The sequence below is a fragment of the Microcebus murinus genome, chromosome 2 (genome assembly GCF_040939455.1).
Source record: "Microcebus murinus isolate Inina chromosome 2, M.murinus_Inina_mat1.0, whole genome shotgun sequence".
Taxonomy (NCBI): domain Eukaryota; kingdom Metazoa; phylum Chordata; class Mammalia; order Primates; family Cheirogaleidae; genus Microcebus; species Microcebus murinus.
The window spans coordinates 122,522,323-122,549,883 of record NC_134105.1 but is presented as its reverse complement, the minus strand read 5'-3'; the positions used below and the strand labels follow the sequence as shown (position 1 = coordinate 122,549,883).

At 46.0% G+C, this 27,561-nt stretch overlaps 1 protein-coding gene across 2 annotated transcripts in view; it reads left to right on the top strand.

Moving 5' to 3' along the window:
- The window catches only part of ASTN1 (astrotactin 1), a 315,886-nt gene that overhangs the window by 195,446 nt on the left and 92,879 nt on the right, over positions 1-27,561 (top strand). The window contains exons 9-11 of one of the 2 annotated variants that reach the window (XM_012765031.3): positions 15,715-15,789; positions 22,492-22,629; positions 23,195-23,312. In XM_012765031.3, coding sequence (XP_012620485.2) covers positions 15,715-15,789; positions 22,492-22,629; positions 23,195-23,312 — 331 coding nt within the window. Of the gene's footprint in view, positions 1-15,714; positions 15,790-22,491; positions 22,630-23,161; positions 23,313-27,561 lie in introns of both variants that reach the window. The other variant, XM_012765030.3, reaches the window with a different exon arrangement.

Below are 27,561 nucleotides of genomic sequence, written 5' to 3'. Positions count from 1 at the left end.
AGAGTTCGAAGTCGTGAAGTGGCGTGGTCCTCAACCCAGGGTCTAACCCCCAGCTTCTCAGAGAGCCTCTCCGCAGCCGTGCGCGCTCAAGGACCACGCTCCTTTCCTCAGCGTCGCCCCTCGGCTTGTGACTGCACGGTGCCTGGCTCCTAGGGACAGGCCCGCAGCCTCACTGCTGCTCTCTGAGCGCCAGCTCGGCCCATGCTGCTGCTGGATGTGTTTGCTGAATGAATGAATGGTGTTTCTTCGTGTATCTTACGTGTGATTTTTGGCACTTTAGCCTCTCTGAACTTCAGCAAGCTTGTCCATAAAATGGGGATGTGAAGCGATGAGTCATTGGACTTGTTTTTACTGTCTTCTGTTCTCATGTGCTCTGTGTTTACCACCGATCTCACTATTTCTGTTTTAAGTGTCAGCTCTGCTCAGAGCCACCTGCTGCATCCTTCCCAGATGCTCGCAGGCAACGCTCTGCCTCTGCAGCCAGTCAGACCTCGTTTCCTGCACCTCCAGCCCTGCCCCCACCTCTACACACCTACGGTCCTCCCCTGGAACTGCTCCTTTTTGTTCACAGAAAAATCATTTTCCTGGTCCTTCTGGCTCAAAACTGTGAGGCCACCTTAGGCTATTTCCTATTCCTCTACCACTGCTTAAACTAGCTGCTACGATGTTCTGCCTGAGGGTGCTCCTTCTCTTCCAATCCACATCCACCCACCACATTCCGACCCTATTTACTCTTGTTTATCCTGATTGCAAAAGGCGGCTCTGCTGGTTCCTCCACCTTGAGTTTCTCTGTCCCATTCATCCTGTGTTCCCCACAGTGGAAGTGCTCCTGTGTTCAACGCCTCTGAGTGGTCCCAGTGACCTCCCCGGTATGGGTCCACATTCATGAACCATCATGATAGGGCTCTAATTGACTTTCCCCTCTATTTGGATCCTCCATTTGGGATGAACTGGACCCTTCCCTGTGTGTGACGTTCCCCTGACACCATCCCTTGCCATGCCTTTGTCCACGTCATCCTTCCGCAGCCAGCCTGCCCTCCCTTCCACACCTTTAACACCTGGACTCCGCGCATCCTTCAGAGCTCGCCTAAAATAGCTCTTCTGCCCGAGCCTTTTCCATGCCCCTCGGAAAGGACACGGTCTCTCCTTCCGGTGAACTCAATCACTCCCATTTCACTTGGAGTTTCACTTTTGTTCTGCCTGGGACTGAGGATGTGGCCCCACCTCACTGGCCCTTCTGGCCAGCGCAGCTCAGTGGCTCTCCTTGTTCACTTGCAGCGCCAGGTATTGGTAATATGCAGAGGCCATGGCCAGGGCTCTGGCGTCTAAGAGCGCCGGGCTTGAGCCCTGACACTGCCATTTGATGGCTATAACACTTTAGCTAATGTTATCTAACTTTCCTAAGTCTCACTTTCCCCATCAATTAAATAGAGCTAGTATTACCATAATAGCTGTGTCTCAGGGTTTTTTATGATATTTAAGTGAAATAAATGCAAAGCACGTGGCTCATTGACTACTACTAAATGTACAATAAATAATTGCTTTTACTTGTTCAATTGCCAAAATTGGCAAAATAAATGCCATGGTTTGTTTATGTGTAATTCTTGTTCCATGGGACCGTGATGCAGGCCAGGTCCCAGCCTTTTCTCTGTGTAGGCCAGCGCTCTCCTGCGTGTCTGTCTCATCAGAGGTTGTAATAAATGCTCAAGGAACGAATCAGTACGTTAATGAAGCCCTTGATGGCAGAGAATGCGTATTAGTCATTTCTGTGTCCCTTGACAGTGGTTAGCAAAATGTTTTTTACATGGCGGTTGGTTAATTATTATTTTTTCAAGTAAATAAATAAATGAACAAGTGATTAATAGTGAAACTTGCTGAGTATATGTTGAATTGAAACAAATTAGCAGACAGGAATGACTTTGGGAAAGTGGTGAAACCCCTATACTAAATGCCATTCCTTGATGGATATTTTATTCTTCCCTGGCTTTTCTGCATTGTTGATTTCCCCTGACATTAAATCATAGAAACGTAGGAAGCTGTGTCTTCTATTGCATGAAACGTAGGAAGCTGTGTCTTCTTTGCCTGCCTCTGTGTTAGTGCTGTCCCCTCTCCGCCTTCTGGCTGGAATTTGCTGTGCCTTGGTGGAGGAGGCCCCAGGTTTTCACCCTGCTTTGTGCAGGGAGGCTGTGTTCAGCTGTGAAGAGGTGTTGAGCTATTTTTCTTGCACAGGGATAGATTTGCACAGATCCGTTGCCGAGCTCCGTCCTGTTCATCTGTGAGCACAGTGTGCAGGGACACACAGCAGGCTGCGCCTGTGGACAGGAGTAAGTGAGACTAACAAGCTTTCAGGAGGACTGAACTGGAAGCCCTGGCTGCAATAGCTTGGGATAAAAATCAACTCAGCCCTTAGATGCAGAACCAGAGAGAAATGGGGGGAGGAAATTTACACTTCTAAGGTGACAACCATTAATGTATTACAGTCATGGTACTGAAACTACATTATTCATTCATTGAATCTTCTTATAGTCCTGTAAGTAACAAGTAGTTGCTATTGTCGCCATTTCACAGAAAAGGAGAGTAAGGCTTGGAAAGGGTAAATATCTTGAGCTGTGTCAGTTTCAAGCAGTTAGCAAGGGACTTGAATCCAGACTTTGGATTCGAACAGAGAGCTGTCTGTCTCCAGAGCCCAGCCATAAACCCGAGCCACGGCGAGCCCTTTCTGGGGGGCTCTGTGTGTGTGACTGCGAGGGCCCTGCCTCAGCTGGCTCTGTCTGCCCGAGGGCCTTCAGCGTGTGCAGCGGCTGCCAGGGGCGTAGGGGAGGAGGGAGAGAGCATCGGTAGGGCCCACCAGCCGCCTGACCGCCCTACACACAAAGACAGTTTTGCAGCTGTGACAGTGTGTGTGAGTTTGTATGTGTGCACACGTGTCACACAGGGACTGCCACACGTGTGTATGTGGGAATGGCATCTGTACCTGTGGATGCGTTTATGAAAGTAAGGAAATCTCAATTCTGCATAATACTGTTTTAAAGGAACTGTTAATCTGTGGAAATAAAAATGACTGACAATTTTTTAAAAAGGAATGTGCATCTTATATAATTATAATGAGATTTGGGACCTCTTGATTCATCAATAAAAGGGACAGGAAGGAACTCAATGTGCTTCACCTCTCATTATTATTCAGAAATTTTTAAAATATGGGTTCCAATGAATTCCTAGGGTAGATTGCAATTTCTGTTTTAATGGCAATCACATTTTATCAAATGCCAAACTCATCCATAAAGACCATCTAGGGTGTGAATGCCACGTTAGGTCAGCAATTCTCAACCCGTTGTGTGCGTCAGAATCTTCAAGCTAACTTTTTAAAATTGCCGATGCTTGGCCCAACCCTAAATTTGTGTGATGAGAGCACCCAAAATTTGAGAACCAGTGTGCTACACAAGGGGTGGATCTGATATGCCCCAAAGTTTGAGAACAGTTTTGCTAGACATCACTTATAAGAGATGCTGTGATAAGAGATTCAGTAGCTATGTCAATGAGAGAACATTTGAAGAGGAGGACAGATAAACAAGAGACTGTAACACAGCATGGTGTAGGCTAAAATTGCCCTGTGAAAAGACGGGCAAGGGAGCAGGCCATTCTTCCTGTGCACTACCGGCACTCCTGCTCCAAGCTCTGCTCCGCACCTGCAGGCCAGTGCTGGGCAAGCCGAGCTGATGCCCAGCACCCGCCCCGCATGTCGGCCCAGTTCTGTCTTGGTGCATTTCTCCATCAGCTTTATGCCCACGATGATGAGAGGAACAGAGCGCGGTGGGATAAAGTGCAGGCTGTGCAGGGTGTGAGAACCCTCACCTCTGCCTTTGCTAGCCCTGTGACCCCGAGCAACTAAGGTGACCTTGCTGAACTTCTGTTTGCCTTTGCCGCATGGGAATAATAGCTACATAGCCGGCCGTCGAGTGCGCTAGGTGACTGTGAAATGACGCGTGGATGGCACTGAACATAGTGCCTGCCTGGCATGTGGGATGTCTTATAAATGGCAGCTGCTTTTTCTGACCCACTCAGAATGTCTTCCCTCTGCCTTAAATAATCCTTGATCCCAGAATATGCAGGGGTCCTGCAAGGATCTGTGCCAGCTCTCCCCGGACGAGGACGGAGGAACTCTGTCTGCCTTCTCTGATGACCCTTACGCCAAAGGAAAATCTAGCCTTCCCCTCTAAGTCAGGTGTTGGGAATCAAGGTAGGAAGCTCTCCTGCATAACTAGGATCCGTGGCAGGGTCTCCTACATCCCTTGTTCTCTGACCTGCTTTTTGTTAACAGAAAAACCAAGCCTGAGTTCTGTATTTGTGTACATATATGTGTGTATATGTGGTTTGTCTTCGTTGCCACTTTCTGGGGCAAGGTTGTAACCTTAAATTCCAAAATCTGGGGTGAAAGTTACAACACTTTGTTCACAGTCATCATTTTCAAAATTATCACATATGTCTCTAGAATTTCTTCAGGCAATTTCTTCACCCCTTTTCACCATTCAGGACCAGAATTCCTATTAATATGTGAATAATAATAGTGACATTTATTCAGAACTTACTATAGCCCAAGGTTATTGAATGTTATTTGCTTATATTTAAAAAAAAAAATCATTCCACCCTGTATAGTTGATGAGGTAGGTACTATTATTATCCCCATTTTATAGATGAGAAAACTGAGCCACAGAGAGGCAGAGATTGTGTCACCTTTTCATTGCTCTATCTTTAAACGAGACAATCTATGTAAAGCGCACACATGCACATATATATAAAATAGAGAATGAAAACTACCCCAAAATGTTGTTTAAAAATTAGTAGCCAAAGATTATCAAGGATCCGAAACACACTTTTTCGACAGTGCAAGCTTTGTGTGGCGCATGCCACATGTTATGACTCCCACTGTACACACACATGGAGAAGTGGAGGCTCTCTGGAGCTCTTGCATGCCTGAGGGCGGAGGAGCAGAAGAAAGTTGGACTGGTAACTGCCAGCTAGGGCTCCTTCCTCATCTCCCATTTCCTATAAGATGCCGAAGGATGAGCTGGGGCGGCGGCGCTCTAGCCAGCAGCAGGAAGCTGCACGCTGAGTCGCTGCAAGGAGGCCCGAGTTGTAGGCACGGGGCAGGCAGGCGGGTGGACGTAGCGGTGGAGCTTTGAATCTGATCGCCTCTACTTCCTTGTTACCTAAGAGGTAGATCATCAGCTGAGGGAGAGGATGGGGAGGCGGTGTCAGAAGTTTGGGGAGAAAGAAGAAGTCATGAAATAGTGATCTAGACAGAGGGAGAGCAAATGGACAAGGAAAATGCAGTTGAGTCGCCAGGCAATACTCCGAGCCCACTTGAGCTGAGTGGGCAGGGGTTTAAAATGACACCAATCAGTGTGGTGGCCAACTGCATTCGTTTGTGCGAACACAGAAATGGAGCCACAGGGTTGCTGAGTTGAGCCAGTGTTGGAGAGTTTCAGACAAGTGTGATGAGGCACTGGAGGGCTGTGGGAGTTGAGGTGACATGCAAAGGATGATTCCAATAATGGATGGCAGAATTTAATCTGATTCAAGAAGGAAGAAAGTACATGGGCTGGGTGAGGTCAGGGAGCAGTGGTAGAATGGTTGGATTTTTAAGGCAGGTAGAAAATTGTTGTGGTGTTAGAAAGAGTGAGCTGAGAAGGTAGGAGATGATGCTCAGATATTGAGATTCTTCAAACTGAGACCAAGCAAAGGTGGCAGATAGGGTAATCTAGGATATGACCAGGGTAGTAGGAGGGTGGCAGACAGGATTGTTGGAGGAACTGACTTGAATATTAAAAGGATCGTCTATACTTAAACTGTTTAATATTAGAATGTAATGTAAGATGTAATAAAATTTGAGTTTAAAAAAAATAAAAGATTATCTAAGTAGATACTGAACTTGCCAAAAATTATGGAGAAATGTTGGCAAGGAGAGTGATCCAGGCTCTGAAGTGAGGAGGGAGGCTGGGCAGGGCAGTGCCGGCCTGGCCGAAGCGAGGGAGGAGTGGCTGGAGCAGTCTGGGGGCATGCAGCAGTGAACTTAGCAAGGCCACACAGTTAAGAAGTGGTAGGGCCAGGTTTTAAACTGACTCAGTCTGGTTTCACTCCTAACTACCTTTGGTGGTTACTGATGAGTATGTTATTTTAATGTGTAAAAAATTCTAAATGAATTTGTTTGCTTAGGAATTGGCATTAAATAATTAATACAGTCACATCAATATTCAATTTTTAGTTACATGAGATGTATATGTTAAAAGATAACACAATGAGCATCACAGTTCATTTTCTAAAAGTAAGGTTAGATATACACTTTCTATTTACCAAGTGAGAATGTTAATTATAATGAATAATAATAGCTAGTATTTATTGTATTTTTTTCTCTGTGGCAGCACTGTGCTAAGTATATATGTGCTTATTTAACAACTGTACATGCCATTTTGCCAACATTTTATTTTATCCACTGGAACCTCCAACACTGGTTCAACTCAATGACCCTGTCACTCCGTTGCTGTGTTTGCACAAAGGGACGCGGGTGGCCGCCACACTGATAGGGCTCGTTTTAGATCCCTGACCCTGTTTTCCACCAACTTCAGGGGGGCTCTGAATACTGCCCGATGATCAACATTTAACAGCTCTCGCTACCATTTTGCCACATTTTGTTGATGAAAATACAGTCATGCACTGTATAATGATGTTTCAATTGATGAAGGACTGTGTATACAATGGTGATCTCATACGATTTTAATACTGTATTTTTCCTGTACCTTTTCTGTTTGCATATGTTTAGACACACAGATACCACTATGTCATAACTGCCACAGTATCCAGTACAGTAACATGCTATGCGAGTTTATAGTCTAGGAATAATAGCCTATAGCATATAGACCAGGTGTGTAGTAGGCATTGTGTTTACACAATGACAAAATCACCTAATGATGCATTTCTCAGAATGTGTCCCTCTTGCTAAGCAACACATGACTATACTGAGGTTGTAAAAAACCAAGTGACTTATCTGAGGTCATATAGTTCAATGATTGCCTTATCCAGGAGACAAACCCAACCGACCCTCAGCCTCACTCGCAAGGCAGTTGGTCTGTATTGGGCATCTGCCATGTGATGGCGCATACTGGACACTGAGGACAGAGCAGTTGTGAGGGCAAGGTTCTTTGTATCTGATGCGGGGAAAACACTATATAAATAGTTAATATATCCACTGAAGCTATAGGTTCTATAAAGGAAAGTGCGGGATGTCATGAGAGAACATAACAGGGGTGCTCCCTCGTCTTAGAGCACCAGGGAAGACCTATTTTAGGACTACATTTGTAAACATTTTGAGCTATGCCATTTTAAAGAATAGTCTAAGTTATCCAAGAATTGGGAGGGTCAGCTCCAGATGGAGAAGCGCATCTGCAAAGGCCCCACAGCCCGAAAGCGCCCTACATAAACTCTGGACGTCATTATTCGTCTTTATTCTTATAAATTTCTGATAAAGCCACAGGTCTAGCAGATAATCTAGAGATTGGCCACTCCAGGTACTTATTTCTCCCAGAACTGGCAGTGATTGTGAAGACAGTGATACGCAGCAGTCTCCCCGTTTACCATCGGGATCAGCCGGAGCGTGGAATCGTTCAGCCGACTGCAGAGCTGGAAAACTCATTTTTGGCATTTTTCCCTCCCCCACTCCTTCTATATATCTTGCAAACTACCTTTTTCCAGAGCACTTTTTAAAATGAACCTCTATTCTCTTTCTTTCACTGCTTCCTTCTTGTAGATGCTTTTACCTAGTTAAGAAAAGGAACACTTGCTCCAAGCTCTCACATTACAGATGGATATTGGATCCTACACTGGCACCCCAAAGTGTTGCAAATAGCTAGGCAGAAGCTTTATAAAACCGTGCTTCCACCAGAAACTTAGCCAAATGTGGGCCAGAGGCAGGCTTGGGAAAGGATGCGCTTTCATTTAACTAGGGACAAATATTTTCATTTGTAAAATGTTTCCTTTAGTGACAGGTGGAAGAATATGTAAGCTCAGAAAAAGCTCATAGTTTCTAAAAGCTCTTCATGAAACACCTCAGACATCATTGCCTCCAGCTGAATCATTCCCTCTACGCTGGACTGTATGAAAAGGGCACACCCCCTCGTACGTGTGCACACAGATGCACACACACGTGCGCATATTCTCCCTCACTCTGTCCCCGACCCAGTGCTATCTATCTGCCGTCTATCTATTCATCCATTCGTCTCCATTTCTCCTCCTTCTCTTCCACAAGGAAGCCCGTCAGCAGACGTGCTGGCAACAGCGTCTGAGCTTGCTTCCAGGCGCCTCAGGTAGGCGGGAAGCTGGGCCAGCACGCAATCAAAGCAGCACTTAGAGGACCTTTGTCTAGAGCAGAAGTGCTCGCTGGCCGCACGGAGAGAGCGGTGTGAAGGGAGCACCCGGGCAGGCTCGCCCGCAGGGCCTTTACTCACCGCTTGGGTCTAGGAGTCACACTGGAGGAAATGCCCAGTAACCAGGGTGAAGGCCAATCGTCAAGTAGGGCCACAGCCAGCTCTTGGCCAGTGACATCCCCACGACTAAGGGAGAATGCCTGCGCCAGCGGGGGCGTCCCGGGGAAGAGGAGAGGGAGTCAGGGAGAGCAACTGAAAGCTTGGAAATTGCCGGTGCTGAGTGTGGGTGTTGTGGGAGACAGGAGGAGAAAAGAAAAGGCAAATAAAGGAGAACTAACAGCTCTCAGCATCTGCGATGTGCACAGGGCGCTGCTGGGTGCTGCTCTCCGGAGCAGTGGGCTCCCGCGTGGCACAGACTGTGCCCGGCGTGGTGCGGGGCATCGGGCGGTTCCCAGGCTGGCCCGTGTGGCGCCTGAACGGAGGCCGTCCCGTGGGAGGATTCGATTCAGGGGCTTGGTTGGTTCAGATGAAGACCTTGACAAACAAACAAGCTCTATTCTAAGAGGCTGTGCGTGGGTTGCCCAGTGCAGAGGAAAGACAACACTGAAGGCCACATATCAAAGTGGAGACAAGAGACTGAAGGTTCTCCCAATGACAGGGCTCACCCTCCTGCCCCACGCTTGGCCTGACCCGGTCCGTGGCTCCTCGGTGGCCGAGCGCCCTTCTGCAAAGCTGGCATCGGCACAGCCCGCTCAGCGCCGCCACCTGCCCCTGAGGGCGCCCTTGCTGCCACGGGCATTAATCGATAGAGGCCGAAGTGGAAGTTATTTTCCTTTGCCACTCACCGTCCTCCCCAGCCCTAACTCTGAAAAGCAAATACAAGTTCCCACCCACACAGATGCCCCTGCTCCCGGCCCCAGGCCGTGGTCCCGGTGTCCCGGTTGCTCGGCTGACTCGGGGCGCGCCAGGCAGCTCCCCCCAGATTATTTTCCCTGATGAGGAGGGAGGAGCCTGCTCTGTGGTCCGAGCCTGCAAAGACACGCGGGGCTGCCGGAGCAGGGTCTGCCCGCAAACACTAGGCGAGCGGGGAGAACGAAGCCTGTGGTGTGAGTGAGGGACGACTGTCGGGTCCTTTAGACCCTGTTTCCAGGCATCCCACGGGCAGTCGCCGGCTCAGCCTGTATATAGGACTCAGCGATGGGCCTCTTTTTCAAAGGTGAGGCCAGTTCGTCTTGTGCACTTTAACTTGCGTTCTAAAAACCCTAATACAGAGGCCTGTCCTCTTTTAGTTGCTCTCAGGTAAGTCAGTTTCAAAGTGTTTTCAGCATTTTAGGTCCATCTCTTGATTACTTTGCCCCTGCCTTTTCCTGTGTGGCCCTCCGTGGCTTTTCCTCACACGTGCTCCAATCTCCCCAACCACAATTCCATGTACTGCCAGCACACAGCCTTCCCTGCACTAGGAAGGGTGGCCTGCCACCACCCACTCCCACTGAGCTTATTTCCTATAAATCCCTTCCCTTTGAACATTGCATTGATTTGTCTGGGCCTGTACGTGTTTCTTTAGAAAAACTGTAGATTCCTTTGAGGGCAAGAACCTCCTTATTCCGATTCTGCTGCCTAATATCACAGTTCACACATAATAGGCCTCCACAAATATTTGCTAAATAAATCAAATAAGATTTCTTATCTCTATGGCAGATCCTCCCTTACTAGTGGAAAGAAAATAAGTAAATTCCCTTTTATTCCTTTGCTGCTGCAATTTACAACTCTGACTCTTCTTGCTGTTTCACACAGGCTCTGCCCCTCTTTGTGTCCGTGCCAGCACTGTGGAGTCAGTTGCTCTGTAGAGTGATCGCTGGTGGGAGGTGGGAGGTGGGGTGTCCGGCTTTAGCCTTTCCACACTCTCACTGCCTCCTTTCCAACCAGTACAAAGACATTTACAGTCTGAGTTAAAGCCTGGTGTTGGCATTGCATTTGCAACTTAGCGCAAGACACTTCTTCCTCTATGAAAATTTGGAGATCATTCCTTATTGTAGTATTTATATTTGATCCAGATAATTGCTAAATTTAACTTATTTAAGAAATGCCTCCATGCTGCTCACTAAATGCCAGGCACTGTTCTGAGCACTTTAATTATATTGGCTACTTCCTCTTCATAACAACTTTGCTAGATTGATAAAATTCTTATTATTAGTCTCATCTTACAGATGAGGACATGGGGACACAAAATGATTAAGGGACTTGCCCACAGTCACATAGTGAGTGGCAGCTGAGCTGAAATAGGCAACTGGCTACAGACCCCATGTCCTAACCACTGTGCCCTGCTGCCTCCAAACGTGATAAGGACAGGGTCTACACTGCAGACCTCTGCACCCTTTGCACCCTTTGGATCTGAGTTGACTTAGTTTTCAGGCCCCTCAAGACCAGCAGGTCTCTTTGACCTAATGTACCTGGCAACATGTGGGTGTGTGCTTAATAAATGTTTCCAAGCTCATTGATTCATTAAATATGGTTTGAACATAGGTTTATTTGTGTCATTCTGCACAGTTAATTGTTCACATTGTAATCAATGCCAGCCTTAAGATTTGGCTCCTCAAAATATATTTTCAAACAACCTAGGAACTATGCCAAGAATTAACTCTAATTGCACATTATATCATTTTTGAGTACTAGAAAGGACTGAAAGGCAAAATGCATGCTATTTAAAATTATTAAACTGGGAGTAAATAAAATGTGATTCTATCCGAAATAGAGATAAATAAAATTGCATGTCCCTCTTCTTTTTTTTCTCCCTTTTCTAGGTGTCTAGGATCATGTGAGACATTTTTTCTCGTGATTTCTAGACATTTTCTTGAATCAATACATATTTTTCTGCTGCCCATAAACACCGCTTACTGTTCAGCAGAAAAGAATCAAATTCAAACCCTGCTCTGTGGGTTCACCTACAATGAACAGAACAAACATGAAAAACACCTGGGGTGGGAGGCTTTTTATTTGATGCAGGGGTTATTCATAGTACAGTGTTTGGGTACTTTTTAGAGGCAATTTTTGTTGCCTCAAGGTATTTCTAAATTGGATCCCAGGAATAAAGGGTTTATAAATAGAAAGCATAAATAATGAACACATTCATCCCACCCGCTCCCTTACATAGTCCCAGTGGCTGCCCCTTGCAACCACCAACTCCTTGGATAGTAAGTTGGTTAGCTGACTGGGTTAGGTTGGCGGTTCTCAACCCTATCAGACCCATCACTTATTTTATAACAAATATTTTAAACCCCTTTTATTATTAAATAAAATATATAACTAATAAATAAGTATACACAAAATTTCCATAAATGTAATGCCTTAACAGTAATTAGAGGAGAAAAAATAATTTACACTAATATAATAATGATATTAATATATAATAATTATGTTTTATAATTTTATAATAACTATTTTAATATGCTATAATAGAATAAATAATGAAATTGGCAAACATTTGCACCTAAGGTATATTCACCATAATATAATACATAATGTAATATATAATACTCAATATAATGTAAGAGCAATATATACTAATACACATGTACTGCATTAGTGATTAAAAGTGATCATGCACTCCATCAAAAGACTCCTAGAATTGATAAGTAAATTAACTAAAGTTTCAGGTTACAAAATTAATGTATACAAATCAGTAGTGTTTCTAATTAGTTAGTAGTCAAGAGAGTCAAATCAAGAACTCAACACCATTTACAATAGTTGGAAAGAAAATAAAATACTTGTGAATATATTTAAGAAAGGAGGTCAAAGATGTCTACAAGGAGTACTACAAAATGCTTATGAAAGAAATCATAGATGACATAAACAAATGGAAAAACATTTCATGTTTATGGATTGGAAGAATCAACATTGTTAAAAATGTCCATATTACCCAAAGTGATTTATAGATTCAACATAATTCCCATCGAAATACCAATGTCATTTTCCATAAACTTAGAAAAAACAATCCTAAACTTCACATGGAACCAAAAAAGAGCCCTAATAGCCAAAGCAATCCTAAGAAAACAAGCAAGCAAACAAACAAACAAACAAAAAACCAAATCTGGGCCGGGCGCGGTGGCTCACGCCTGTAATCCTAGCACTTTGGGAGGCTGAGGCGGGCGGATCGCTCAAGGTCAGGAGTTCGAAACCAGCCTGAGCGAGACCCCGTCTCTACCAAAAATAGAAAGAAATTAATTGACCAACTAAAAATATATATACAAAAAATTAGCCGGGCATGGTGGCACATGCCTGTAGTCCCAGCTACTCGGGAGGCTGAGGCAGGAGGATCAATTGAGCCCAGGAGATTGAGGTTGCTGTGAGCCAGGCTGACGCCACGGCACTCACTCTAGCCTGGGCAACAAAGTGAGACTCTGTCTCAAAAAAAAAAAAAAAAAAAAAACAAATCTGGAGCCATCACACTGCCTAACTTCAAATTGTACTACAGGGCTATAGTAACCAAAACATCATGGTACTGGTATAAGGGTAGACACACAGAAAATGGAACAGAATAGAAAACCTAGAAATAAAGCCATATACCTACAACCAACTGATTTTTGACAAGGCAGACAAACACATACACTGGGGAAAGGATACCCTATTAAATAAATGGTGCTAGGAAACTTGGATAATCACATGCAGATAAATGAAACTGGATTTCTATCTCTCACCATATACAAAAATTAAGTCAATATGGATTAAAGGCTCAAATGTGAGACCTGAAAGCATAGAAATTCTAGAAGAAAATATAGGAAAAACTCTTTTGGACATTGGTCTATGCAGAGAATATATGAGTAAGACCCCCAAAGCAAATACAATAATAATAAAAATAAATAAATGGGACTTAATTAAATTTAAAAGTTTATGTATAGCAAAGGAAATAATTAACAAAGTAGATAAACAATCTAAATAATAGGAGAAAATATTGTCAGACTATACATCTGAAAAAGGACTAATATCTAGATTCTACAAAGAACTCAAGCAAATCAATAAGAAAACAACAAATAACCCCATCAAAAAGTAGGCAAAAACCTGAACAGGATTTTTTTTCAAAATAAGATAGACAAATGGCCAAGAAATATGAAAATATTATTAATCATCAGGGAAGTGCAAATTAAAACCACAGTGAGATACCACCTTACCCTGTGAGAATGGCCATCATTAAAAAGTCAAAAATATAATGGATATTGCCTCAGATGTGGTGAAAAGGGACTGCTTATACACTGTTAATGGGAATGTAAATTAGTACAATCTCTTTGGAAAACAGTACAGAGATTTTTCGAAGAACTAAAGTATATCTACCATTCAATTCAGCAATCTTACTACTGGGTATCTATCCAAAGGAAAATAAGTCATTTTACAAAAAAGACACCTGCACCTAATGTCTATCACAACACAATTTACAATTGCGAAGATGTGGAATCAACCTAAGTGCCCATCAACTGAGGAGTGGATAGAGAAAATGTGGAGCAGATAAAGAACATATATATACCATGGATTACTACTCAGCCATAAATCAGGATGAAATAATGTCTTTTGTAGTAACCTGGATGAAACTAGAGCCTGTTATTCTAGATAAAGTATCTCAGGAATGAATAAAACAAATACCACATGTTCTCACTTATAAGAGAGAGCTAAATGAGGGGCATATATGGGATTAATATAAAGTGGTGTAATGGATATTAAAAACTAAGAAGTGGAAAAGGTAGATGGGGAGTGAGGGATAAAAATCTACCTGTTGGGTACAATGTACACTATTTTGGTGATGGACACATTAAAAGCCCTGACTTCAACATAATATAATTCACCCATGTAACAAAAAACACTTGTATCCCTAAATCTATTGAAATAAGAAAAAGAGAAAAAAGTAATTATACAATGTGTAATTTTCCTTCAATTTTCATAATAGTGATATACCTGGAAAATTCATCTTATATTGACACTGTACAAGCCACTTTGTGGTTATATGAAAATGAAGTTAGCATCTAGGCTTAGATCATTAGAAGCAGGTGTTCAACACCTAACTGAATGTCCTCCAAGACATTCAAAAGCTTACAGGACACGGGGAGAGTATTTGTTGTGCAGAACTGTCCTGAGCACTGCACCATTCTAGCATTCCTGGCCCTACCTTTTAAAGGTAGGGGCCAATATTGGCCCCCACCCCCAATCATTGTGTCATTCAAGGACTGCCATAAATTTCTCTAAATGCCCTCTATTGGGTGGTACTCCCTGCACTGAAAACCGTTGTATTAACTCCTAGTATTAGATTTAGCCCCAAATAGTAGTGATGATTTATTCTTCTGACTTTTTGTAGTCCTTGAAAACCAAAGGAATGTCTACAGTGAAATCATCAATAATTGGGTTAGTTAGGAGACGAGTTTCATGAAAGTAAGATCTAAGTCTATCTAGTGTGTGCAATAACTCAGTACTCAACATGATATTTGGGTGTTACTAATTCTTGCTCGAATGAGTAAATGATTTGGGATTTCACTATCTGGGTTAATTAAAAGATATACACTATTTAAAAGAAATAGATTTTTTTACTTTCTAGTACATGTGACAATACCTAGACGTTCACTAGAAGACTTACATTTATGAATCATTTGCCAATTCCATTCAATTGTTTCTGTTTGAATGAGTGACATAAAATGTTTGATGATGTTTTGAACCTATCAAAGTCTTTATGTCATTTTTGAGCAAGGAAACATGTTGAAGACTCTGTATGAACTGTGGTCCTTGGCCTAAGAGGCTTGCTTAATTTTTCATAATGGTCTATTAGGCAGCTATTGTTTATTAACCCTATTTTGACAAATGAAGAAATTAGGCTCAGCAAAGAGAATAGTCTGCTCAAAGTCAGGCAGTTGGTTCAATAGTGCAACAGGGTCTGAATCCAGAACTATCTCAAGAAATCATGCTGTCCATCTTTCTTAAGTGAGGCCAAACTAGGTTTCTGTAAATCTATATTTGAAGGACCATGAATTATGGATATGTGAGGTCCACTTTAGTATGATTTTACTCCATATGTAGTTCCAATTGTCATGTTTATTAAATTCCATTTTCCTAGTGGTTCAGGGACTTTTACATTGATCCTGATCTTGGGCAAGTTCCAGGATTCAAGGCCATGTGTGAGCTCGCATTAGTGAGCTTCTGGAGGGCAGGGGATATTTCCCCTTTATCACTGGGTCTGCACAACCTCGCATGGTGTCTGCACAAAGCTGGTGTTCAGCAAGTGTTTGTTGAGCTGCCTTTAATTGAATAACGTTTCTTTTTTTAGGCCTTGGCCTTACACAATATTTCAGCGAGGCTTCGACCTGGTGTTGGGAGAGCAGCCCTCTGATAAAATATTCAGGTAAGTGGTTACCTAGGGACTGGCTTACATATGTCTGCAAGCCCTACGTCTAACTTCCCACTGATTTTACTGTCTTAGTGTTAAGGTACAAAATGGAGAACACTCTTAGTTGTTCTGCCGGCCTAGTAGCAAAAGTGCTTGCCCCCAGATCATACCCAGTGACAGCATGGAGGACTTCGAAGTTAAACAGATTCTTTTTGGGTCCTGGCTTCCTTCCTTGCCAGCTCCGTGAGCCTCAGTAATTAACTAACCTCTTGGAGCCTCCAGTTTCCAAGAGGAGGCTTGGAAAGATGGGGCTGTATTACACTCCTGGCTGGATTGTCGTGAGGGAGAATGCAGGGACAGTCCCTGGCACAGAAACTGGCACAGAGCAGGCAATTAATGTCAGCTCCTGCCTCTCCATTTTGCATCTAATTTGCACCTTCCTCTTGGAGTCTTAGGTTGCTCAATATGAATCTCTCCTGCCTAGCTTTCTCCTTCTCTAAACTCTACCTCATTATTACTGTTTTTTTAAATCTACTATTCTCCTGATCAAATTGGATGCTTCTAGTTCCTCCCAGATTTCTACTTACATACTTGGAAATAGCATATGTTAGAAAGGCCCACAAGCAGAGGAAGAATTTGAGTGCCAGTCATGAACTATTGGATTTTCACAAAGCTGAATTCACACTAGGTCTTAGCTAGAGCACAACTTATTTCCAAACTAATATCTTATCACCCATTCATTTTGTCAATCTGTCCTGCGCTTACCATACATTTGCTGAGTATCTACTAAGTGCCGGAGACTGTGCTTGGCCTGGCAGTATGGATGTGAAGGCATCTGCCTCCATGAGCAAGCAAGCCCTCTAGTAGAGGAAGCGAGAGGTCCTTCATGTGCTGATGGCAAAGGATGAATTCAGCTACTGGATGCCTTTGTCAGAGAAATGGTGAGCAGCTGGAAGCAAATGGAAGACTTGGTTCCTTTTCACTGGACCCATAGGGTTTGCTGAGTCTCACATATTCGCTGCCGCCATCTCAAGCCCCATTCCAGACCCCCTTGTCATCCACTCCTGGACTAGGTATGAATTTTTGCTCCTGCATTTGCCTTCTAGAGTTCACTTTTCTGCAGAGGTTCTGCTGCTCCTCCTGGTAGCTTGGGATGGACTCGGCTTGGCCACCGCAGTGTTGTCCTAAGGCATGCTCCTAGCTAGTGTAGATTTACAGAACCACGTCCTCTGAGGGCCTTCCCTTCCCCTTTTCTTTCCTGAGTGTCTCTCCTGGGGCAGGCCGGGTCACATTAATGGCACCGGCTGCAGGGTGCTTTTGAGGATTTGTGCTGCAAGAGATGTCAGCCACAGTCCTTAGTCTGTGACTTGGATGTTAAAACTTCCCAATAATGATTTATCATTTGGCTGACTTTTTCTCCCGGTTTCCTGCTCCTGGTCTTCCAGAACCTTCATAGGATGATAAAAATAAGGCAGATCAGACAAATCAGAAGCCTGATGGAATTTGGCTGACTAACGTAGATAATTTCCCTGTTCCCTAAAAGTCAGAAACTTACACTTTGAAAACCCAGGGCCTTAATGAAATGTCTATTAAAATAGAACCTGCACAAAAACTGTGTTTCCAGGCGCCATATTTCCCCACATTTACTGGGTGCCAACTGGATGTGATATCCAAGCACTGTAGAGGGACCAGTTGTGTGGTTCGACTCATGAGATTAACTATCTCAGGAGCCAATGGGTTAGTCAGTAAGTCATTACAATTCTGGTCCCTAACATGGCAACAAACTAGTCTCTCAACTGCAAGCAATGGGTCATGATCTGCTTATTTTAGGTACTAGGAACTTTAATTGAAACTACTCTGGAATCTGAGTAAACCACCTACAAATGGCCACTCTGGAAAATTCTATGGCCTGTTCAGTGACTATAATTAGCTATTTACTTACTACTCTGCTTAGTCATGATTTAGTGTCCCAGTGAATTCCAAGCCGCCACATATTTTCCTAGACTATGGAATAAAGTTTAAATCCTGACATTCAAGCCTTTCCACCACTGAATGCCAGCATACAACTCCCTTTAAATAAGCTGCTCTTCTCCTGCGGAAGCTTCCATTCTCAGTTGAGTCTGTCTTCTAACTGATCCATTGTCCCATATAACCTGAGTATCCTCCACGCTGCACATTTGCTCAAACCCTTTCCTATAGCAAGAATTCACGTTCTCCTCTTAATATAAATACTACCTGTTTTCATGGACCAGACCGAGTCTCAACCAAAGCCAACATCTACTGAGCACCTACTATGGCAAGGCACTGTTTTAGATGCTATGGATATGACCAAACAACTATGACCAAGATAGGCCCTGACTTCACGAATTTACAGTCTCGACTAGAAAGCAGTCTCCAACCCTGGCCCTCTATACGCACCAGTGTGCTTTAAAAATGACCAGTGATCTTACCCAGCACAAACCAACTAATACGAAAGTTCTGGGAGGTGCAGCCAGGGCATGAGTGTTTTCTAAAAGCGCCATGGGGATTCTACTCTGTAGGCAGAACTGAAAGACACTGCTCTAAAGCTTCTCCAATCCACTGCGGCAGTCTGCCATGACGTTTCCTCCTCCAAGTTTCTATAACGTAATGACTATAATATTTACATGTCAATTATTTTAATTTTTACTTATTTTTAAATTGTCTATTTGTTTCCAATGAAATGGTTGTCTTTTTGAGAGAACAAATAGTATTCTATATAGATTTAAATATTTAATATCTAACGTACAATTGTGAATACTGTAGGCCTTGGATAGATATCTGTAGATGATCTTTTCAGGTATTTCCTAAGGACTTGAACTCATGAACCCAGACTAGGAAAAGACCTTGATGCTCCCACTAAACTTGGTGGTTGGCAATCCCAAATAACTTGGGAGTGGTCCAAGCTAGACTCAGAGGGTCCGAGAGGATCCCAAACCTCCTGACTGAATCTTCTCACCAAACCCATTTTCGTGTCTGAGAAGTCCTTTCCACGGTGGCTAGGACCACTTCATCCCACCAGACTGTGGCAGAAGCGATCAGCTCCCACCTGTCACCCCTCAGACACCTTCCTCCCGAGTGGGTGCCTGCCTTCCTGGGATGGCCTGCTCTGGAAAAGAGCAGAGAGGTCAGGGCAAGAGCTGTATATGTTTCCCACGTTCTGTTTCATGCCAAGCCATGCCTGCAGCACAGGCTTACTCTCTCCAGCGTCTCTGGCGAGTGTTTACTTCTGAACGGAAATTTCAAGCTCCAGTTCAGTAGGGCCGTGTGCAGGCCCAGTGCACAGCTGAGCCGTCAACTGCACTGGTCACCACCAGCTGCCACAGAGAAGGCCCAGTTGGGAAAGCGCTCCAGACACTCGCCCAGCTTCTCTTGGGTGGCTTTTTGTAGTTGTTCCTGCCAAATCTGCATGAATGAGGGACAGATGAGATTTTAGGACACAGCTTTTCTCTGACAGTTTGTCTATATTTGGATTTTGGAGTTACTCAGTAGATTTTGCAGATGAAAGAAAACTTCAGAATTTCAGAGGCCTGAGCTAGCATGGGCTCAAAAGCTGCTGTGATCCGTACCTGAAAATCAGTCCAATCCCAATTTTCCCATTTATTGAAGGGTGAGCTTGGGGAGGCTTCTAATGTTCTTAAAATAGTAGTTGACAAGTTGGTTGGTAAAATGGGGCCAAATGAGCAACCTCAAAGGCTGACGTAGGAACAAAGGGGGCAGCTCTGCAGAGCGCCTGGCCCTTTGACAGTTCTCAGTAAGGGTTAGTCTCACCCACACCTCACTTTACTTCCTCTACAGGGATTCACCTTGACCCTACCAGACACTGCTTTTCTTATTCACTTGGTCCAGTGCAGTGTCCCAGGAGCTGCTGTGCACTTAGGAAGTTCCTCACAATGTCAAACCCAGATCCATGTTGACTTTTAAATCCGTTTAAACCCAGAGGCAACCCATGTCCTGCTCTCTATGAGGGATAATCTAGACCACAGCTTCCATCTTTCAATCTGAACATTGAGATTGCAGCCTCCGACATCTTGTGCAAACTACAGAACCCAGCAACATCTGCTTATTAATCAGTCAATTTATTTATTGAGCAATCTCCCTGGGCCAGAAGTTGTGTCAGAAGTGGGGATACGAGGATGACAAAGGGCTGTCTTCTGCTATCCAAGAGTGCACATTCTCATAAGGGGTGGTGGGTTCACCAGGTACAATGCAGTATCTCGGGAGCAGCAAGGGACTTTGTGTTGGGTGTGCAGAGGACAGTCTCTTGCTCGGCCTGAGGGTTGAGAATGAAGGGGGGGGGCTTTCTGGAAGGGATAGGGCCTTAACTACATCTTAAAACGAGTAGTCAGGCAAAGAAAAAAGGGAAGAAAATCCAGACAGAAGGAATATTTAGGAGCAAAAGCAAAGAGGTGAGAAAATCAGGACAACTTCATGAACTACGGCCAGTCGCGTTGTCGGAGCACTGAGTGAGAAGCAGGGTTTGGTGAAAGCGGCGGATGCGGGGCGAGGGGCTCGCCTCTGTGGGGGCGGACCTCTGTCCTGAGGCGCGGGTGCCTGGCAGTTTAAGCTGGGGGAGATGTGGCGTGCTTTTCCCTTAGGGATATTACTGAATGCACAAAAAGAAGGGAAGACTGGTAGATGGATGGGCATGGAGCCTCCTCTTCCAAAAGAAAAATTAGACATCAGAAATGTGCTAGAACTGCCGACAGCTGCCTAAAACCTGTTACATAAATTATAAACTACAGGTCATGGATTTGTTGCTCTGCATCAATGTGAAAATTGTAATTTTAAAACTAAAATAGAAAACAAAAACTCATTCCTACATCCAATAAACTGGCTTCTCCTTGGTACCATTCAAACATGTAGATGTTCTCTCTGAAACAACATTAAGAGCAGTTGTTCTTCCCACACACATGCACACATGGCCTGCCTATTACAGTGTTCCCATCTCAAGAATGTCCACTAAGAAATGCAAAGTGAAACCATACAAAGTCCTGGAGGTTGTTTCCTTCAACCCACATTCATCCTTAAGTCCCATATTCCAGGCACCTTGAGGCAGTCATTGCCCCCGAATGGGCTTCTTAGTCTTACTAGATGAAGTAAGTGTGTGTGTGTGTGTGTGTGTGTGTGTGAGAGAGAGAGAGAGAGAGACAGAGACAGAGAGACAGAGACAGAGAGAGACAGAGAGAAGGGGCTGTCATGCCTTCATTTTCCAACCACCTCACAGAAGAATGAAGCGGCAGTCTGTCTTCTTTTGTCCCGGGAGGAATGGGCTTTCCTTCCCTGGTGCAGGCCCCTCCCTGCAGGACCTGCTGCCTTGTGCCCCCGGGGGTGGGAGATTCAAGCGCCTCTTTGAAAGCAAGCAGGGTCTCTGACAGATCAATGCTGCTTCTTGCAGGACTTCACCCAACAGGTCAGAGAAGCTGAGGACCAGGAGTCAGGTGGGAAATGGGAGAGAAATCTCCCAAACCCTGGTCACTTTCGCCTTACCAATGGCTCTGCCCCTGGACTCCCCTGCACTAGGCTGGCACGTGACCCCCTTTCCAGCTGCTCTCGTCCCGAGGCTGTCTTTCAGGTGGTGGGTGGAAACCGTGCGGCTTGGCTGCCCTTCGATTCATGAGCCCGCTCACCGGGTCTGCTCTGTGGCCAGCAGTCTGGAGAGGGCTGCAGTTTTTAAAATAAAAGGTCTCCAGTCATCAGTGTGGTTTCCTAGCACCGCAGGCAACCTGAGGCGGTTGGAGGGGTGTGTGGGTCAGGGAAGGGAAGGAAGCAGGACTCTGAACGAGCGGCTGTGGCCAGCATGCTAATGGGGCCAGGGCCTGGTTCCCTTTAATTGCGAGCATCCTTCCTGCGTTCCTTCCTTGCGTCAGGAAAGAGGGGTGCCAGACTGCCAACCTCCTGATAACCCACCCACACTGGCTTTTGTCCCAAGATTATTTTTGACTATGAACACAGAGCATTTGAATGCCTTTGAAATGAAATGAATGAATAAATAAACAAATAATCTCTCATGGTTTTCTTAAGCTCTCCCTTGAAATGTTGATTGATTCTTTTATTAGTTTTAGCCCTTGTTATAAGAATTTTTAAAAAAATCCTCCCTGTGTCCCAAGGGTTAGCGCCTTGGCTAAGGGTGGGGTGGGGTGCAGAGAATAAACCCGGGCCTGTTTTGTTTATGCTCCTCCCGCTTCTCTCCTCGCTGGGGCTCCTGGCTTCAGTCGCTTTTGCTCCCATCACACAGAAGCCAGAAGAAGCGGAGCTTTTTTCTTTTCTTTTCCTTGTTAGGGTTCCTCCAGGCACAAAGAGATGCCATCGCTGCCACTGTGGTCTGCAGCGTGGGATGGGGACAGTGGGAGGCTGGCGTCTCTCTTCAATTAAAATGCCTCCAATTATATCTGACTCAAGACAGGGGAAGCCCAGCTTCAAATCTGAAGAAAGCTGAAGCTTGCTTTTTCTGACTTGATCAAAACCACTTCTAACAGCGCGTGAGCGGGCGGCATATCAGTTCTCCAGCTGTCTGGCCACGTGAGCAAGGTTGGCTGCTCTGCCTTCTTGGGACTCAGTCATCACATCCGTAACATGCCAGTCAGCCCCTCTCCGAAGAGGACTGCTGGCGGGGGCGGACGCAGCTGGGGGCAGAAGGCCAGGCCCCTGGCAGGCGGTTGCCCCCAGTCCTGACCACTGGTGCTGGTGTCCCTGCAGATTCACCTACACCCTTGGGGAGGGCATGTGGTTGCCCCTCAGCAAGAGCTTCGTGATCCCGCCAGCAGAGCTGGCCATCAATCCATCAGCAAAGTGCAAGACGGACATGACCGTGATGGAGGACGCTGTGGAAGTCAGGTGAGTCTGGGGCAGTCAGGTGAGTCCGGCTTCAGTGCCAAGGCCTGCAGTGGGCTCCAGAGGCAGAGCAAGAAATGACCCGAAGGTTCCAAGTGCTGGGAAGGGAATCATGCAAGCTAAAGGGAGAAACTGGCAGGTGGCTTTCAAATTCCCCACATGTGGTGCCAGGGTCTGCTCTTCATTTGGGTGAATATTGCACACCCCAAGGCTCATTCACTGGAAGAAGACATAAAATTAGGGTTTGTAAGCACTTCCCACATACCCTAAGGACTTACAAGCAATATAATGTTAATTTCTTTGCCCACGTTTGGACCTCTTCTTTGACTGGGCATTACAGTCTTGGCTCACTTCCCAGATATGAAGAATGCCCATGATTTGTTAGTTCAAGCCTTGGAGTCTGGTTGATCTTCAATTTTTATCAGAGAGCGTGAGACACGATCCAGGTGACCAGATAGGAGAGTGGAATGTAACTCTACCTGCTGCTTCTGGAAGCCCCTTGACTTCTCCCTGCCTCTTACTGTTTCTCCCACAGAGAAGAGCTGATGACTTCATCCTCTTTCGACAGCCTGGAGGTTCTCTTAGATTCCTTTGGGCCCGTGCGGGACTGCAGCAAAGATAACGGGGGCTGCAGTAAGAATTTCCGCTGCATTTCAGATCGCAAGCTGGACTCCACTGGTTGCGTGGTAGGTCTGCCCTGCCTGGCTGGTCAGCTTGGGGGATGGGAGGGAAGGCGCAGGGAGAGACACAATGCAGGTGTGTAGACCACGGTGTGCCTGATCCTCGCTTGAGCACCATCTAGTGTAAACTAAGGCTTTTCTCCTGATAGAGATGAGGAGCTCATCACCAGTATGCAGAGCACCTACTATAGGTACCATAAGTATTCAAGGGAAGTTTCATGAATGACATAGCATGATTCTTTCTTTCCAGTCTTGCAAGACAGTTGATGAGAACTGAGAACTAATTAGTTGCTTATTAGCATGACATTGATGCGAAATGTGACAGGAAATTGTAGGAGAAACCTACCTAGAACCAGAGTGATGAAAAAAGTAAGTTATCGCAGGAATGATAGAGAAAACTAAGAATAAATGGGTTCCCTTTGTGGCCACAGCAGTAAGCGCCTGCTCCTCCAAAGGTGGGTCTTCTACTTTGCTATCGGCTCTGTTTCAAACACGCGATGCTATTAAGGCGCGAGAGGGCGCGGGGGTGGGCTGAGACGTGGGCCGCGGCTGAGGCCGCTGTGGCGGGCGATGGAGGCAGGAACGCGCATGCCTCTCGCGCCCTCTCGCTGCTGTCTCTTTCCAGCCCTCCCTTCTCTAAAGGGCAGAGTGATGCAGTCCTCCAGAGAGGAGAGGGAATGGGACAGAGAAGGACGCAGGGAGGCCAGGCAAAGGGAGAGCGGAGAAGAGGGAGGTGATCGGTGTGCGGCGGGAGCAGGAGGGCCAGGAGCTGCCCGCTCTGGGCAGGGCGCGGTGTCCCCTCACGCCTCCCAGCCTGACGGCCGGCTGGGTGAGGGCACCCAGGGCAGGGGCAGCTGTGAGGAGGCGGGCCAGCACCCCTTTTACCTCCCTGCTCCCCATCCCAGAGCCCCGTTCTGTTCAGGGAGCTGTTCTTGGTCAAAGACGGTGCGTGTGCCTGCGGCCAGGTGCAGCTGTCCCGGCCCGAGCCTCCCCGAGCCTTCACCAGGTAGGCAGCAGTCGACAGGGGCCGGCTCCCTCCGAGAAGGGAGAGAAAGTGAGGATGAGAAAAGGGAAAGAGAGAGGGAGCTGAGGAGTAGGCAGGAAGAGGGGCAAGAAGAACAGAGGGAACAATCAGGAGAACACAGAAAGATGCTCTTTTAGGCCACGCCTTCCAACGGTGGCCAGCAGGTAAGCTGATGTCCCCGGGGCTCCCCTCCCCTTGGCTGGTCCACACTCATGTGTCTGAAGCCCGGAGCTCCCAGCTGGGTTTCTCAGGAGACAATTTCACTGCCTAATGGAGCTCCCAGCTGAGGCACTTTCTAAAAAAAAACTATTCAGTCTTCATTTCTTCATCCAGATTCCAACCTTTCGTTTCCCATTGCTCTCTGGCTCATTCTAAGTCCCGACACACTGTGCACATGTGTGTGAACCGCCCCCATGTGAGCTTTAATGTGTGCACACATCCACACGCACACGCACAGGATAGACTCCCTCTCTTGCCACTTCTCTGCCCTTCCTGAGCCCCGCAGGGCCTGCCTGACAGATGCCTTCTGTTGGTGATCCTAGCCCCTTTTGCTTGGCATATAGCTGTGCTGATGGATTTTTGTACTTTTAACACTGTGATCTGTGAGACAGAGCTAGCAAGAATAGTTCTGATGAATATGCATTTGCAATAAGGCTGCTGCATTTTAGAATTGGAGCCACTGCAGAAAGTCACCCAATTATACCAATACTTGGCATTAGCATAATACTTTGAAGTCACTGGTCCACGTGGCTCCCGGAGAGGGAGGCGGCAGGCGGATTGGCAGACACGCTCGATGTACTGCTTCCCATTGGCTGTGGAGCATGTGATCCCTGGGGCAGGAGGACGATCGGTGAGAGGGGAAGCGTCCCATCGTGACCCTGTCACCCTACTGAGAAGACCAGAGATGGAACTTTGAGCCTGACCTGACTCCCGTGGGCTTTAGGACTGTCCCAAAGCCCTGGTCTATTAGCAGAGTGGTCCTTTGTCATCTGGAAGTGGACCAGGGACAAAGGCGTCAGCTGCACTGGCTGCAGTTTAAGAACTGGCCTGCCCTTCTCCTCTCCACATAAACCATCACACCCAGTCTTCTTGGTGCTGAACTGAAAGGCTTCCCAAGGTAGGTATATTTTTATGAAAGGAGAAAAAGATGAGAAGCTAGAACACGCTGGCCCTTAAGGAACCTGGGAAGGGGGCAGAGATGTGGGCAGAGGCACAGCATGTACCTGTATATTTTCCTGATAATTCTAACCAGACAGGTGGGATTCATGTTCAGTCCCCATCACTGCTCAACCTTCATTCTCTCTAGGAAGCAGGTTTCTCAGTTATGCATGGACTCCCACAGGGTTAATTGCCACCCAGTTAATTACCCTGTTGTTTCTATAGTCTCTGAGGACAGGAAACAAATCTCCGTGAAAGGCACAGACCTGTACAAACCCCAGTCACACTGCTCCAAACCACACCACTCTCCAACAGCTGGGGATTGCAGAAACCCCAGGAGGGTTCCCAGAGCAGAGGCCAGCCCCTCACTGCTGGTGACCAGATCTGCTGGTTGTCCTCATGTGCAGGGTGGGAGCTGTGCCCCTCCCCCGTGAAGCGCAAGAGCAGCGGCCCCCTGTTCCGTAGAGCCTCATGGGCCCTTCCAGGGTGGGCATTATCTTACTGCTGCTGTAACAAAGTGCCGTAAACTTAGTGGCTTAAAGGTACACAAATTCATTATCTCGCAACTCTGTAGATGAGAATCTGACATGGGCCTCACTGTGCTCAAACCAAAGTGTCACCAGGGCTGCATGGCCTTCTGGAAGCTCTAGAGAAAATCCCTTCCCTAGCATCTTCCAGATTCTAGAGCACCCCTAAGTTTCTTGGCTCATAACCCCATCCCTCCACTTTTAAAGCCAGCAACAGTGCATTTTTTTGATAATTTTTGTGGCACATCTCCTCTCTCGCCAATGATACCTCCCTCTTCCACTTTTAAGGGACTCTTGTGATTACATTGGGCCCACCTACATCATCCAAGATAGTCTCCCCATTTCAAGGTCCTTAACATAGTTACATCTGCAAGTCCCTTTTGCCACGTGAGGTGACATGTTCACAAGTGTCTAGGATTGTGTCGTGGATATCTTTGGGGGAACCAACCCTCCATGGGGGATGGCAGTGGGGCTTGGAGCAGACTTGGCAGGCAGGACTGCAAACTTGCTGGGAGCTTGAGCCAGGGCATCTTCATTCTTATCAAGCCTACCTGTTGAGCCTTACCATAAAATTGTGTTTGAAACTTTGAAAATGATTTCCAATATGATGCACACACACACACACTTGCAAGAAAGCCTATGCTCTATTGCTCTATAAGATGCCTGAATGTCCTTAGGTGAGGGGCTGTGCCATGGAGCGGGGAGAGGTCGCTGTCTGCTTCCTCGTGTACTGAACACAAGCTCTTCCTTGCTGGGGCATTATGCTCTGATGAGCTTCAAATCGTCCAATGACCCCACCGCCCTTCCCTCCACACGCTGCCCACAGCGGTCTCCCGTGAAATGTGTCATTTCACCTCTACTGGAGCACAGATGTGTGGAGGCCATCACACACGACCATCGCTCTTTCCCTCTGTAGGACAGTAAGCAGAAGAGTATGCCTCGGAGGCTTCCAGAGAAATGTGGGCAGGAAGCTCTCACAGCCTGAACTATAAAATTAACTCCATCAGACTCTTCCCCTGGGAGAAGCCGTCCTGAATGGCTCGGGCCTGCATGTCAGAGCCCACCAGACAGTTTGGAAATCATTTTTGTGAAAGGAATAAGATTGCCATCTAGGAAAAGAGAACCTATTCCAAGTAGGAATTACAGTTGTGTGACTTGTGAACCATCCAGGTAAAGCGAGGCAGGCTCAGCAGCAAGCGTTTGTCCCTCTTCTCCCAGGGCCCCGAATATGCTCCTGAGTCCAGTATTCCTGTCCGGCTGCCAACAGAGGGTCCGTTTCATAGTCGGGAACTGAGGTCTGTGCATCTCTGACTTAGCGAGATTTGATTAGCCTCCTGAGCAATTAATCAACTAAAAACCATTGGTAGGAAAGAGAGGGGAAGGATGACAAAAAAAAGGAGTCGAATGGGAAAAATAATTTTAATCTCATTAGCAAATTATGCCTGAGACCAGTAATAAGTCAAGAAGCTGCGAATATCTCATGAAAGATGATTAACCTTGTGTATTTTAGGGGTCACTGAAATATGAGCTCATTTATTAGGCCTTC